The following is a 14,524-nucleotide window of genomic DNA, read 5'->3' on the forward strand; positions in this document are numbered from 1 at the left end:
GGTGAGTGTTTTGTAAATCGCCTCCTCTCCAGAAAGAAGAAATTGCTGCCTTATCCTATTGCTGAGCTTGCATACGGATGCTGTCTCCCGAGCAGTGGCTATTCCTTATTACTGATGGATTGCAGAACTGATGGATGATATCGCCTGCACTGCACACGGTGTAATTTTCATTCCAGGTGCTTTGCAAATAGGCTTCTGGGACTGCTGCAAAACCTTTCAAAAGGTTGTCACAGCAGCTCAAGTGACAGGAAACAGACAAAATATTGCCCATCTAATAGAAATGAGAAGGGCACGTAGACAGTGACAGATCTCACATTATAAGGACTGAAATCAAGTGTTACAGTGCCACTGCTCAACTGGTTGTACCGGAAGGCAGGCTCTGGTCCTCAGGGCTCCGAATCTCTCCGGTCTTGAACTTGGATGTAGTAATAGATATGGCAAGCACACTATTTAGCTTGGCAGCAGCCCAGTGTAATATTACCAGCAGATTTACTGGGATACCATGTCCAACTCTAGCATTCACCTGTCCTGAGAATGAAAACCTGGAAGATGTGCAGAAAAGACGAACAAAGTCATTTGAGAACTGAAGAACTCCCCACACAGTGATCTGCTATGAAAGCACCAGTCTCTTTCGTTCGATATCCATGTTTAGTAGGTAAACTTGGGAGCCACAGGCTACCTCCAGGTGGTAGAGGTGTTTGCAGGTTGCAAGTTGACCTGACCAGCTGCACACAAACTACTTACAACAGACCAGACAGCAGATCAGAGCAGTGGTGGATCCAGATTTATTCCTATGTTTTTCCATTAATTATGAGGAAGGTGAAGTTTGGCATCACTGGCACTCAACACTCATTCTTCTCTTCACCTTGGAGAGTTACCCTCATCTAAATCATGTAAATATGATGCTGTCACTCCAAAAGATCATATTTGCGAGCTCATGGTGCCTGTTTGCTAAAATATTGTCATTAAATTAAGGCACAAATTGATACCAACACAACTTTCAGAAGCATCTTGGGTTTTCCACTGAGCATCCTTGTTCAAGATCTGGCCAGAGCTAGCACTGTCCTGCTGTGGCTCTGGCCTTGCAGAACTGGAGCAGGACACACCAAGAACATTATGTCACAGGACTTCCAACTGCTGTGAGATGAGAGTAGCCAGGCTCTGCCCACTTCTACTAACAAGCCTTTTATTTTCCCTTTGTTTCTTTTCCGGTGTGATTTTAGGAGCACTTCTGGAGCTTGGACAAGACAGAAAATAAGATTCCACCACAGCTTATCTTCCAGATCTGGGACAATGACAAGTTCTCTTTTGATGACTATTTGGGTAAGTCAGGAGAGTTTTTTGTCTCCATTCCTGCTGATGCAGACAGGAAGGAAAAAATTATTGAATCACTTCAGGATATGAAGAAAGTGCAAAAAGACCAGTTTAAGCCACTGAACAGGATTCAGTGTCAGCATAAGTTCAGGACTGATGATAAGTGGTTTGTATCAGGCAGATTTCCAGTCTCAGCTCACAGCAGCCTGTTCCTGGCCTGACATAATATCGAGAGCATCGTCAGATCCAACAGGTCACCACCTTCCAGGAAGGCCCCAATTCTCCATGACTCAGCTGAGTCTGTGCTGAAATGTGCTCGTTAGGGCTAACCGTGTATTTGAGCAGAGGCCACCAGGCAGGATCACTGACTTGCCTTGCCTTACCTGGGATGTTTCGACACGAACACAGCTCAATCCAACACTTGCCTTTTCCAATGCTAGCCTCATTAATCATCCTCAGAAATCTGGGTTTAGGCCAAGGAAAAAATAAACAAAAACATCTAATAGGAAGGATAGCAGAGCCATGCAGCAGATTATCTGTGTAGAAGCTGGAGGCTCCAGCATTGTGGTTTTTTTTGTTTGGATCTTGTTCTTCCTTTCTTTTTGTCACTAAAAAAAATTCAAACATCAAAAGCTTCACTAAGGAAGTATGTGATCAAGATCCTTTTAAATTCTGTCTTTGATTAATTACATAGGCTGAGTGCCAAAATAACCTCTCCAAGGTGTGTTTTCCCGTTCTGGCTCTGCACTTCACGAGCTCTTGGCTGCCAACATTAATTGTTTTCAAATTCCAACAAATAAAGGTGGTCTTTGGCTTTCGTAAAGCACTTTTCATCAATGGACCTCAGAAGCGTTTCACAACAAATCTGATCTGTGCTGTTATTGTCACTGGTTGCAAGAATCTGTGGCACAGAAAAGCTACAAATACAAGCACAATATTGAATGTGAGTCGTCCATAGCAGTGTAAAAAGCTCCTGTCCCTCAGCTGAGCCACCGGACCAGACCCTGGGTATGTTCTTGGCTGTTCACAACCGTAAGGTAAATTAGTGTAGCAATGTAAATTAAATACAGGCTCTTTCAGCTAACACTTGGAGAGCCGAGCTCAGATTTCCTAAAGGCTAGATAAGTGTGCTAATTACTGGATCACTCTGTCTGAGAAGGAAGCTATCATTTTTATGGGATGTCCTTCATATTTAGTCTGCTGCAATTACTCACCTGGGTGGGGCAATAAAATGCCTATTATTTGGAGATCTGCAAGCCTCCTGCCCAATGCTCTTATATTGACTGGGCTGTGGGTGTGTACAATTAGAGTTACACCTAAATCTCTTAATCTTCATTAAAAATCTCAGCCTGCCTGGTTGACTTCAGTGCAAATCATCCAATGTTATAGCTGAGTAAGTCAGTGGATATTTTGCATCCTCTTCTAGAAGGACTTCATGCCTCAGGTCTTCTTAAGGATAATGCTGATGCCAAGTGCTCAATTCCTAGGCAGAGCCACTGGATAAAACTAGCACTGTGCTTGGAAAATAGGGCTACGCTTGAACTTTCTCTCCGCCTTGCTGTGTGGGTGTCTGCCCGAGCTCCCTGAGGTCAGGAGTGTGCCACACTGAGTATTTCTTCAGGGAAAAAGTCCATGTTTTAAAGACCCGTTACACTGAGATGTCTTCCCAGTAACATTCCTCCTTGCAGGCTCCATTCAGATGGATCTCAACAGGATGCCCAAACCTGCCAAGACTGCTGAGAAGTGCTCCTTAGAGCTAGTAGATGAGACCTTGTCTTCAAGTCGCTTTGTGTCACTCTTTGAGCAGAAAACTGTCAAGGGATGGTGGCCTTGTGTTGCTGAGAAGGATCAAAAGAAGATCCTGGCGGTAAGGTGGCCTCTTCACGTGTTCTCTTTGGGACTCACTGAAAGCATTGAGGAGGGACATGGCTGGGCCAAGTGCATGCAGGATGCCATGGTCAGGGCAAGGAACGCAGTCTTGGGCTGCAAATTTCACAAACTGGACCAACTTTTCTCAGCGAGACGTCTTCCAGGATTTGTCCAGCATTGTGCTAATGCTTCAGAAGAAATGATTTGTTCTGTGGGATTTTTGCTGTGGTTTTTTGGAACGTGCCACCTAATTTGACTCTGTATCACATCTATTCTTAATGATACTGTATTGTGATAAGTACCAGGGAAAGATTTCAGCCGTCAGACTGATATGTTTAAATGTAAGTGTCTGTGCTCCTATTAAAGTCTTTGACAACTGTTCAATACGGGTAAGGGAGTCCAGGCAATGAATTAAGTCATTCAACAAAAGACCCTCAAGTCAGTTGCCTAAACTTGGGTGTCAATGACATTTGAGGTGTCCTGGGGTATCTGCTGAGAACATTGTAGTGTGCAGGTGAGGGATCTGTATGAAATCCACTGTTACCAGGCTCCTCATGGTCCTTGTTTGTAGTGGTTGGCTTATGCTCAAAGTACTTTTCCTTTCCCCAATCAGTATTTTACATCATACATTCATTTCTCACCTTTCCTCCCCTTTTTTTTTGGTTTTTTTTTTGTTGTTTTGTTTATAAGTTTGTTTTCGTTTAACCCACACAGGGGAAATTGGAAATGACTTTGGAAATTGTGGCAGAACAAGAGCATGAAGAGCGGCCAGCTGGCATGGGTCGGGATGAGCCAAATATGAACCCCAAGCTGGAGGACCCCAAGTAAGAGCATTTTGAATGGAAAAGTAACCATTGGGGCACAGAGTTCTCAAAGAGCAAACTGAAAATCTGTGTTCCCTGTTTGAAGTCTGCTGTCTACAATGGGCTTGCTCCCACATAGGCTCTGTTTCTGAACTGCTGGTGCTCAGACTGTATGAGCTGAGACAATCCAGGATGGCTGGGACGCTGGTCTGGACTGCCAAGGAGGGAATTTGACATAGTCTACCCAGAGGGATGTGGGTTTGCGGGATGAGCAGCCAGATTGTTACAGCAGGGCTTGCCTATTGTGCTGGGGATGCAGGAGGGTGAAGCTACTGTGAAACACAGAAGTGACCTCGACTTTTTTTGTCTCCAGGCGGCCAGAGACCTCCTTCCTGTGGTTTACCTCCCCGTACAAGACCCTAAAGTACATCCTGTGGCGGCGGTACAAGTGGGTGGTTATCCTGGCCATCGTGCTCTTCGTTTTGCTGCTCTTCCTGGGGATCTTCATCTATGCCTTCCCGGTACGATGGGTGCAGGAGAGGACAGGGGGGCTGACCAAGTTCTTAGGTGTTCCCCCAGGTCTCTGTGGCTGACCAAACTCTGTGCTGACAGAGAAGGTCCCAGTGCTGCAAAGTCCCATGCTGGTCCCTGGGGAACAACCTGGTGGACCATGATGGGTCAAAAAGAGAGTCTGTGTTTCTGGTCTCTGCTACAGACTCACTGCAAGGTGCTTACCTCTTTGCGTTTTAATTCATGTCTAATTGATTGTTTTCAAAGAGGTTTGAGGTGTTGCAGGGCTGGCGGGAAAATCTCCGACAAACACGCAGCCTAATTAGCAATGCAGCCATTTTACAGGGCTGAGCAGTGGCAAAAAAACACATTGGTCTGTAATTGTTTAAAGATGCAGGGGAGTTTATAGGCGTTTGGGCAGCCCTGTCTCTCGTTATCAAGGCTTGGAGCACGTTATACCAATGTAATGTCTGAAACGAGGGGGAGGGTTTTCACCTCATAAATCAAGAAAGTGGCTTTATTTTACCTTACTGTCAGTTCCACTGGCAAAACAAAATAAATAAATAATGGAGCCCTGGCCTTCCAGTTTGGCTTGGGATGGGTTTTTGTATCCTCCTCTGTTTCTACAGCACTGGAATAATTCATGCCGGCTCTTGGATGCCATTTCCCCTCCTCTCAGACTGATAAGAAAAATCACCCGCCTCTCTCTTTCCAGCACTTAACAAATTCTGTTTCTTGTATATGATTTTTTTCTTTTTTTAAGAAAAGAACTCATTGGGGTAATTTATAACTTCATGTGAGAGAACGTGGCTGCCTTTTGCAGATGGCTTTGTGTGCTTGCAGTGTGCAACCGAAAAGCGAGGTGTGGAATTTCTCCTTGCCATCATAATCACTTTCAGATGATTTGAAGTCGTGCATGCTTGGTTGTTCCCATCTAGAAAAAAGGGGATGGGATTAGATCATGGCTCTCCCCTTCTCTCTATCCTCATATCCATGGGAAGGACTGGGATACTTCTCCTGCTGGAGAAACAATTCCTGAGGTGCTAAGTAGTATGAAGAAGGAAATAATTGTACAAGTGCAGATTTCTGCTGCATTGCCTCCTCCCTGCCCTGTACTCGGAGCCATTCGTGGAGACTCCCCTTTGTGTCAAGTAGCAGAAACCAAGCCTTTTCGACCAAGAAAAACGCAGTGTTTCCCTGAAGCAGCAAGTGGCTTTGCATTCGTTCCAGTGGTATCATATAAAAACAACATTGAGAGAAGAAAAAATTTGCAAACTATAAATATTGATTTACACCCATTATTACTTGGGATTTTTCCCTGTTCCCTAGCTAAATGTTGTTGTATTTAATTTCATTTGGGTTGTGTCAATTTTTAGTCATATTTTGAAAAAGTAAGGCCATGTTTCATGGAATTTTTCTGTTTTTATGTATTTGGCCAGCTTCCCCTAGATTTTTGAGGTCACTGGTTCTGTATCTACTTGGAGATTTAGTTCCTTTCCCATTTCATCAGGCACTAAATTTGGCAATGGTGCCGGTGATGGTTTGCTATGAAGGATGCCCCTGGCATCCTGACCTTTGGCAGGGCTCACCATTACATCCCTGACTAAATGCATGGAAAAACAATCCCTCCTCACTTCTGTTCTGATTTGCGTGCCAGGAGCACCATCAGGTCCCATTTAAAATAAGGACCTTGCTGCATTTAATGGCGTATATGTAATCTTGCCACGACACGTGCAGTTTTGAGGTCCTATGCTGCAGGTAGAGAGTTTTGTGTGTGTTCTGCCCCTCTTATCCTTGGAAAAGTGGTGGGAGATGGGAGGGAAACCTGAAGGGAATCCCGTTAGGGCACATGGACCACCAGTCTGAGCAGGAAGAGGATAAGGAACAGGGATGCAGGGATGCTAAGTGGTGCATACAGAGGTGAAGTTACTATTTTCCTGCTTCCGTTGCCCTTTTTGCTATGTCCTTTCATGAAGATCACATCCAGAGCTTTCTGCTCATTGGGACCTCTGCTGGGACCTCCAGGGTCCTTCCAGTCATTGCTTTTCAGCAGCTGGTCCTTGGCTCAGCAGGAGTCTTGGGACCCGCAGCCTGAATGTCCCTGCCTGCAGCCTGAATGTCCCTGCCTGCAGCCTGAGTGTCCCTGCCTGCAGCCTGAATGTCCCTGCCTTCGCCTTCATACAGCCTCTCCACCTGGGAGTGTTGTGTACCGTGCACCAGCTGCTGCCAGAGAAGTCTGAGCCCTGGCTCCAACTCTTGTCGTGTTTGTACTCTGCCTGAGGATACCGAAGGCAGATACGTTTTACCTGAGAAATATATATCCAAAATATTCCCTGGGAAACTAACGGTCCTGGGAGCTAAGCTAACTGTGCACAGGTCACCCTCCATCCCATCCCAGACAGACAGGAATCTCACCTGAAAACAAACCCAAGGCATTTTCATCAGCTCTTGGTACAAAAATGGTATTTTTAAAAATTTATTCCCATTGCCCATACAGTGCTGAAAAGCTTCCAACCACAGTCCCAGCTTTGTGGTCAGAGTAGCTGGAGTATAAGAGCAAATATCCCATTTGAAAGCCATGTGCTACCACGCGAAACGGTGAAGAGCTGTCTTGTGGTTCCCAACAGTAGTGTCCAAGTAACAGTGGTTCAGGCTTTCCAGCAAAAATGAAGAAGCTGATGTCTTGGTCTTGTTCAGAATACCTATCAAGGGATGCTTTGCACCCCAGGGAAGTATTCTCCCCATTGAGGTGAGAAAGAAAATATTCTGCAAAATATTATAGGCAAATATTGTGCAAAATGTATATGCCTTTAGAGTTACTTCAGGGGATCAGAAACCTTTGAAGATGCGGTGCCTTTGTGCTTCCCTCATCCTCAGGACACAGACTATGTGTGATTGACCATGGGCTGGAATAAATTCCCATTCCTCCTCTCAGGTCCTCTTCAAAGCCTCCTTCCCAGGAGAGCTTTGTGCAACCAGCAGTTGTTTTCCAGCCAGAGAATGTGCCGTGGCTGCCCCGGTGGGATGTGGGGTCCCTGGAAGGAGCAGGGGGAGACCTGCAGAAGTGAGGAAGGCTCTGGAAGTGCTTTGGGATGAGGAGGAGTTCATCAGGACCTGTGGGGAGCTGGCAGTACTGCAATACGGGAAATTTAGGCACAAGTCCATAAGAAAATCAGTCATCATTAGCGCAACTGTTTACAGAGCAACTCATTTTAGTGGGTGAGAGGCCATTTCCAACTGAAAAGCTTTTTGGTTTTGGGTGGAAAACTGCATAGTATTGCAAATTTCCATAAAAAAAAGTTGTCTAGTTTTACAAAAATGGGGAAAAATGTTGAAAATCTGATATTCTGAGGTTCTTCATTTTTTTACTTGGGCTCTTCCACCCAGTCTTAGTGTCAGATTACTCGCTGGTTTGCCTTAGCTTTCTTTGCAGAGTGGTTGTCATTATGGTCTGTACAAGCTAGGCCTCCGGGAACAGCATTCCCTGGATATTTCCTATATGATTTCCTCAGACAGTCCTTAGATTTAACTTGACATCAGAAGAGTCCTTAAACAGCAGACTAAAGTATAATGAGATCCAGTAGCTGGAGGTTGAAGTTAGAGGAACTATTCCAGTGGAAATAGGATGCTAATTTTTGAGACGAAGGGTAATTAACCGTTGGAAAAACTTGCCAAAGGCTGTGGTAAATTCATCATTGCTCGAGGCGTCCACGTATTGAGACTGAATGTCTTTCTACAAGATATGCTCTGGTTCCACCCCATGCTCCTGTCCAGCAGTGCTCATTTATGGCACGCTGTGGGGCTTTTTGGAAAGGTCCAGTGACTTTGATGGACTTTTCATCTGACATCGCCATAACTGAGAAGAGCTCTGCCTTCTGCTATGGAAACGGTTGAGTGGAAGTCTTGGGCTAGATACAAGGTCAGAAGAAAAGGTTATAAACGTCCAGCCTGGCCTTCTGCATCCGTAACCTGTAGGGAATACTGCGGTGAAGTTATCTCTCCAAAGCAGTGATTATTGTAAAGATTTTAGTGGCTACCACCACAGAAAAATGTAACGCTACTTCCAGCTGGAGCCAGCTCTGCTTTGCAGCACCATGAAAATGTTTACTACCTTTTAAAGCTCTGTTTGTGTTCTGCAAGCCCAGTGTTGCTTCCATTGCCATTAATTCTAATTACAGCTTGCTTTCTGCGCTGATTGATAATCCTGCTTGGCTTTCAACACTTCGTTAATACAAATTCATAGCTGGACAGAAAGCTTGCTACCCTCCAGAATGCAACCAGTCAAATCATAAAAAATAGGAGCATTTTGGAGGATAGACTCTGAAAGACAAATGGATGGATAATTAATTCGAAGGTTATATGTCACTGGAGGCTTTTCTAATGACTTCTGGTAAACTGCCCTAACTTTGTTTGCGTGATTTATGGCATTATTAGAAATCCTCAGTTGGCAAACTGCCTTATAATTTGCTACACGTTGTAATTTATCAAGATGCCTTTGGTCAGACTTTACTTCTGTTGTGTTATTATTTTTTTTTTTCTTTTCTTTTTTCCCTGTTCCTCCAAAGGTCTTGCTGGTAACTAGCATTATGCTTTGTTTCCAAAGTTGTTTTTTTAAAGTGACAAAGTGATAGAACATCCTGTACCAATTAAATTCAATATGCTTGGGAGGGACTTCCAAACTGGCTAGTATGTGGTCGCAGGGGTTTGAATCAGAGCTACTTTAAATATAGCTCTTTCCAAACAACCTAACCATGCATCTTTGTCTGTATTTTCGTTGTGGTCTTGATAAGCAGCATTTACACAGCTTATTCTTTTTCACAGCGCTGTCATCTTCTTTCAAGGAAGGAATTGCACGTATAATAGGCTAAAATACTGTGACACCTCATTTTCCATGGCAGCCCCATACTTCACCACGCAATAACAGGGACAGTATAGATCCCAGAAAACAGGCACAGGAAGGTCTTGCTTGGGGTGTCTGCTTTTAGGGACGAAAACCACACCAAAGGCCGATGCTGAAACAGATGGCTGAGGCGTTAAGGGATGCAGACAAGGCAGAGGGGAAAAAAAATCAACAATAGGTTTGCCTTTCTTGATTGCCTTTGGCAGATTCTTTGGATCTAGCCCATGGAGCTGCAGGCTAGGTTTGTACTAAGAAACTAAATGAGGATGGGGCAGGGCTGGAGAACCGTCCTCTTGCTGTTCAGAGCGACTGATTGCTGGCATGATCCTGGGTGCAGATTTTGGCCTGTGGAAAGCAGCGCTCTCCAGAAAACGTCAAGGCACAGCTTGGCAGATGCTCAGGGACCGGCGCCAGGGCCCGTTGCCAAAGAGTCCAACCCAACAGCAGATGAGGTCACCAGTTTTGGGGGGACCGTGGGGAGAAGGAGCCATAAGGATGTGAGGTCAAGGCATGGGTAGTGAATACAGCCCTCCAGGTTTGTGGGGGAGCAGCACAAAGAGAGAGCAGAGGGGAAGGGCCACCAGGATCCAGAGGAGAGAAGGAAGCTGGAGCAACTCAGCAAAGAGCTGGACGTGTCTCCTCACCCGCAAGAAAGGCATGTGGGCACTGGGATGGTGCTGGTGGGGAGATGCCAAAATTCTTGCAAGGGTATGAAGAGGGGGAAATTTATCTTAAAAACTTGGCAGAAGGAACAATCGAAGTCCAGGAGCGACTCCTGGTGCTTGTGACCAGTAGCCTCTACTGGAAGAAGACAAGACCCGTTTTCTCATGTGTCTTGGGCTTTCTACCACCCTTGCTAGTAGGGTTGCACTTTTTGCTTGCTTGTCTCTGCAGGCCGGGGCTGGGAGCTTGGCCATCACGCCTGCCCCGAATGCAGCCCCATCTGCAGTTCTGCGCCGTGCCCCCAAAAATGCTTTAAGCTCCGCATACCGTCCTGCTGTACCTGCTTCAAATCAGCCTTTCCCTTGTTTTTCCTTCCCTCTAGAACTATGCTGCTATGAAACTGGTGAAACCTTTCAACTGAAGCTGTGCTGCAAGATGCCAGAAAGGTCTGGTGCCTGCCTGGGGGTTTTGGAAAGAAGTTGCGGCTCTGCACTGGATCACATCAGCAGATGGAGGTGGAGAAGGAACAGCCTCTCTCGGGCCCTAGGCTGCTACCAAAATGAACAAATGAAGATACAAATTACCCTGATGCAGTATGCAGAATCCCACCTACAGTACACACCTTGAAGAAGCAAGTAAAAAAAATACCTATTCTGAAATATTTCTTACTTTACTTTGTCTGTTGTCTTTTTTTTTTTTTTTTTTGATTAAGCTGCTCTGATTTGTAAAGCTTGAATACCCGTGCAAAACCAAAGAAGGTGGGGGAGAAAAGGACCTTTTCATTTATAGTCTGTGAGCATACAAAGATGTTGCAGACCTCAGCAGAGGGGTCACGGGCTGCTGGCATAGGCAGCACGTGCGGGCCAAAATCTCTCAGGTTCTGAGCACACTTTTCTTTGTGCTCTGAACGAGCCTCAGTTTTCCTTTGCTGTGCAATGTGTATTATCTGGTTTCTATATGCCTACTGAAGACGAAATGTGCTGCACAGCCTGAAACCCTGGGCTGATACACTGCCTTGCCAAAGCGAGCGAAAACCAGTTACAGGGCCCAGGCAAGAGGCTGAGATGCAAAAACCGGACAGGAGCTGGTGGTAATTGCTAAATCAAAAACCCCACGGAATTTTGTGTTCATGAAGGACTGCACAGTCTGGCTCGTGTTTTTTGGAGCTAGTTTTCCCTCTGAGCTGCTCTTTCACCTCTACAGTCCCACAGGCCTCCCTTCAAAACCCGTGCTGTTGTGGCAGAGAAAGAGGAGTCGGGCTGAGCCCTGCCCCAGGAGCAATCCCAGGAGCAAAGCAGAGCACGTGGGCTTGGCTTTTCTCCTCTCCTACTGCATGCAACCCCTGCAGCCACGGCTCAGCGAAGGTGTTAGTCTTTTCCTCTCTTGTGCTCCCAGACATGCTGAAGCAAAGCGGTGCAGACCAGACGGCAACGTAAGCTGTGAAACTCACTGCTGGTGGGCGCGGATGGGGCGGATAACCCGCACCTTTGGAAGTGGGCTTGTTTGCTTCCTGCTTTGCAAACAAATTATTACGAGACATATTCTGCAGGTCTTGCTCGGCCTCCCACCGAGCAAATGGCAGCTGCGACAGGGCTGGGATGGCAGTGTTGGGACATTTCTGCTCTTTTCTATTCCCTCCTCTTGTCCGTCTGTCTCTCCGCTGCCGCAATCGGATGGAGCGGTGTGGACTAAGGGGATTTCTAGTGTTTTGTAGTGCTGGCTGATGTCGTGATGCTAATCAAAACAGCATTAGTCTCAAATTTTCATCCTGTGTCCACTCATCCTGCAAGGAACTATCTCCCAGCACAGGGCCATTGGGCATGGAAGCAAATGCCCCTTTGAGAGACAGCTGTCCTGCTGCTCCGGCACCGCATGGCTTTTGCTACGGTCCCTCTGATGATAAATAGGTCTTTCCCTGCTGCCCTTCAGTGGGATGGGACGTGTCTTCCTCAGTTTCATTTGTCCCCTGGAGCTGTTGCTTCTCAGCATGAGAAGTGAGAGCAAGTAGCAGTGAAAAGTGATCCTGGGGGATCAGAGTTTCTCAGGACAAACTGTGCTAATGTAAGCTCCTGCCCTGCTCCAGCAAGGCACTTAAGCCTGTGCTTAGCAGAAGGCAGGGGAAAAAAAAAGCACACGCCTAATTGCTTTGCTGGATTGGGATGTAATGCCTTGAGCATTAAATCCCTTGTTATTTAGTACTGTAACAGCACCCAGATTGCACAGGGCAGCTCACTGACATGTGTGAAGACGGTGTCTTTGACACGGAGAACATGCAGCTATAAAAACCTGTCCTTGCTGATGAGGTTTGGCCAATCCAGCATGCCGTTCCCAAAAGCTCGAGCGGTGAAGTCGGCTCTGGACTTGTACGCAACAGGGTGGGTGTTTCCTTTTACCAGCACAGTTAAATGCTTCATTTTTGCATTTGTTCAGTTTTTCCCTAGAAGCCTCTCAACCTCATTTGCATCCACACCCCCATTTATTAGCCACTATCAAACTACCAGGTCTTGGTCAAATTTTCCGTAGTGCTTTCTCCCTGAGGATCTGGTGAGCGGAGGACAAATGTTGCTTGTGTTTCCAACTTTCTTAATGAGTTTTGGGTTTTGTATTTTATGCAAATGTTGGTGTGGTTGGTCCTTGCACCTCTTCCACCATGACCCAGCTCTGCTGGGGGGTGTCTGCATACCTTGCTGAGTGCTGGCTTGCCTTGCTCGCCTATCTGTGGCAGGAAATCAGGCCCATTATTTCACTTCCTTGCTTTGGTTTGCAGAGCCTGTGAAATTTCCCATCTTGGCATTATTGCTCTGTGACCCCTCCCTGTTTCAGAAACAAAATCTTGGTGCCAAGATCCCCAGAGAGATGAGTGACCCACGCTTGAGTGCAAAGCGCTGCTTATATCTGGGTGCTCATCACCCATCCTATCACAACAACCACTGTCTATCCCAGCAGAAACAAGCAACTTCACCAAAACACACTTGTGTGTTACCTCCCCAGAGCCTTCACCAGTAATAAACCGCATTTTATTCCCCAGCACGTACCAACAGCTCTTCCTTAACAAACCAGAGCAGGTCATCAGTGATGGGAGAATAGGATCCAGGGCATCCAGCTGCACGGGTTACACCCCTGCATGCAATCCTCCGTGCTCCCAGCCCAGGCTGCAGGGCCAATTTTCATGCCAAGGAGACTCTGTGGGACTGTGGTGGGTAAAAGCAGGTCTGAGCATCTGAAAACACCAGTTCAGTCCCGTTTGCATTGCTGCTTGAACAGCCACATCCATCTCTTCCCCTGACTGCGGGCCCTCCGTAGCTTGGCTCTGTCTGTCCACTAAAGCCAGCCAGGAGGTAGGATCTATATAAAGCATTCCCTGTGGCTCCCCGTTATTCAGGGGTTTGACATGGCTGGAAGACATATATATCACCTGTCTATGCCTTATATACAATAATGCAAAATGCACTGTGGTTACAAATGAAATGCTCTGAAACCTTCTGCTTCCTGGTGTGTTTTATTGTGTTGATAGAATTACAGCGCCTTCCCTCTTTGGTGTGGGAATGCCAAAATACAGCTGGAAGGAATAGGACAGGGAAGCGGCAGGTGCTGTGCTCTTGTTTTCTCACCTCTCTGCTGCTGTTGCAAAGGGTGCAGTGTCTCACAGAAAGTTTGGAGAAGGGAGGACAGAGGAGGGACTGGGGTTGCAATGCGCCTGGGTAACGCAGCCGCTTGTACCTCTGCCAGTGGCATTTTCCACCTGAGATGCTGTGCTGCAGAATAGTGGAGCGACCCAGCTGTGACAATGCGCACGCTCTCCCGAGCGGTCCCCTGATCCGTGACACCACGCAGGCTTAAGGGGGAATCGCACACCTCGTCCCATGAGCTGTGAGACCATGTATACTGGCTCAGAAGGCTGATCTGGGATCCGGAGCACCTGATGAGCCAGGAGGAGACATACACATGTGAGTGGGGTGGGTGAAGGAGCAATGGGAAGCTTGTACTCTCTGTGGCTTTGGGGACCCCAACCTCCAGCATTTTCCTCATGAGTCGCTCACAAAGAGGTTCATTTACAAATCTGAACACGCAAAATATGCCCACTGAAAGCCAGGGGTGGCTGCAAGAAGGGGAGAGGGCGAAAAGATCCCACAGATTTCACCCTCCTGCTGCAGTGGGGAAGGCAGAAAGAATTCACCCCATCTGGCTGCTCCGTGCATGTACGCACATCTCTGCGCAGATGCACATTAGGATGGGCCTGAGCTGCTGGAATGCAATTTTCCAGGTATCTCAGGACTCAGCTGTGGCGGCTCTCGGACCAAGTCAAGGCCCTTCCACTGCTTGTCTCTGCTTCTCTTCCCATTTTTGGACTTTGTTCAAAAATCAGCATGTCCTTTTGGGTCTGGGGCTGTTTCTTCCCTAGAGGGAAGGACTCATCTGGCCAACACAGGCATCATCCAGAGTGACCCAAGGATAAATTCTTTCA

General features: G+C 46.7%; 1 protein-coding gene across 15 annotated transcripts in view; it reads left to right on the forward strand.

The window, feature by feature from the left end:
- The window catches only part of DYSF (dysferlin), a 108,042-nt gene extending 94,500 nt beyond the window's left edge, over positions 1-13,542 (forward strand). For 12 of the 15 annotated variants that reach the window (XM_074587142.1, XM_074587149.1, XM_074587145.1 and 9 more), the window contains 5 exons: positions 1,224-1,323; positions 3,003-3,181; positions 3,898-4,007; positions 4,360-4,507; positions 10,442-13,542. In XM_074587142.1, coding sequence (XP_074443243.1) covers positions 1,224-1,323; positions 3,003-3,181; positions 3,898-4,007; positions 4,360-4,507; positions 10,442-10,480 — 576 coding nt within the window. In that variant the 3' untranslated portion in view covers positions 10,481-13,542. The remainder of the gene's footprint in view (positions 1-1,223; positions 1,324-3,002; positions 3,182-3,897; positions 4,008-4,359; positions 4,508-10,441) is intronic. The other 3 variants (XM_074587156.1, XM_074587154.1, XM_074587155.1) reach the window with 1 other exon arrangement.
- Positions 13,543-14,524: the final 982 nt, after the last annotated feature.

Source organism: Larus michahellis, chromosome 5, assembly GCF_964199755.1.
Source record: "Larus michahellis chromosome 5, bLarMic1.1, whole genome shotgun sequence".
Lineage (NCBI taxonomy): Eukaryota > Metazoa > Chordata > Aves > Charadriiformes > Laridae > Larus > Larus michahellis.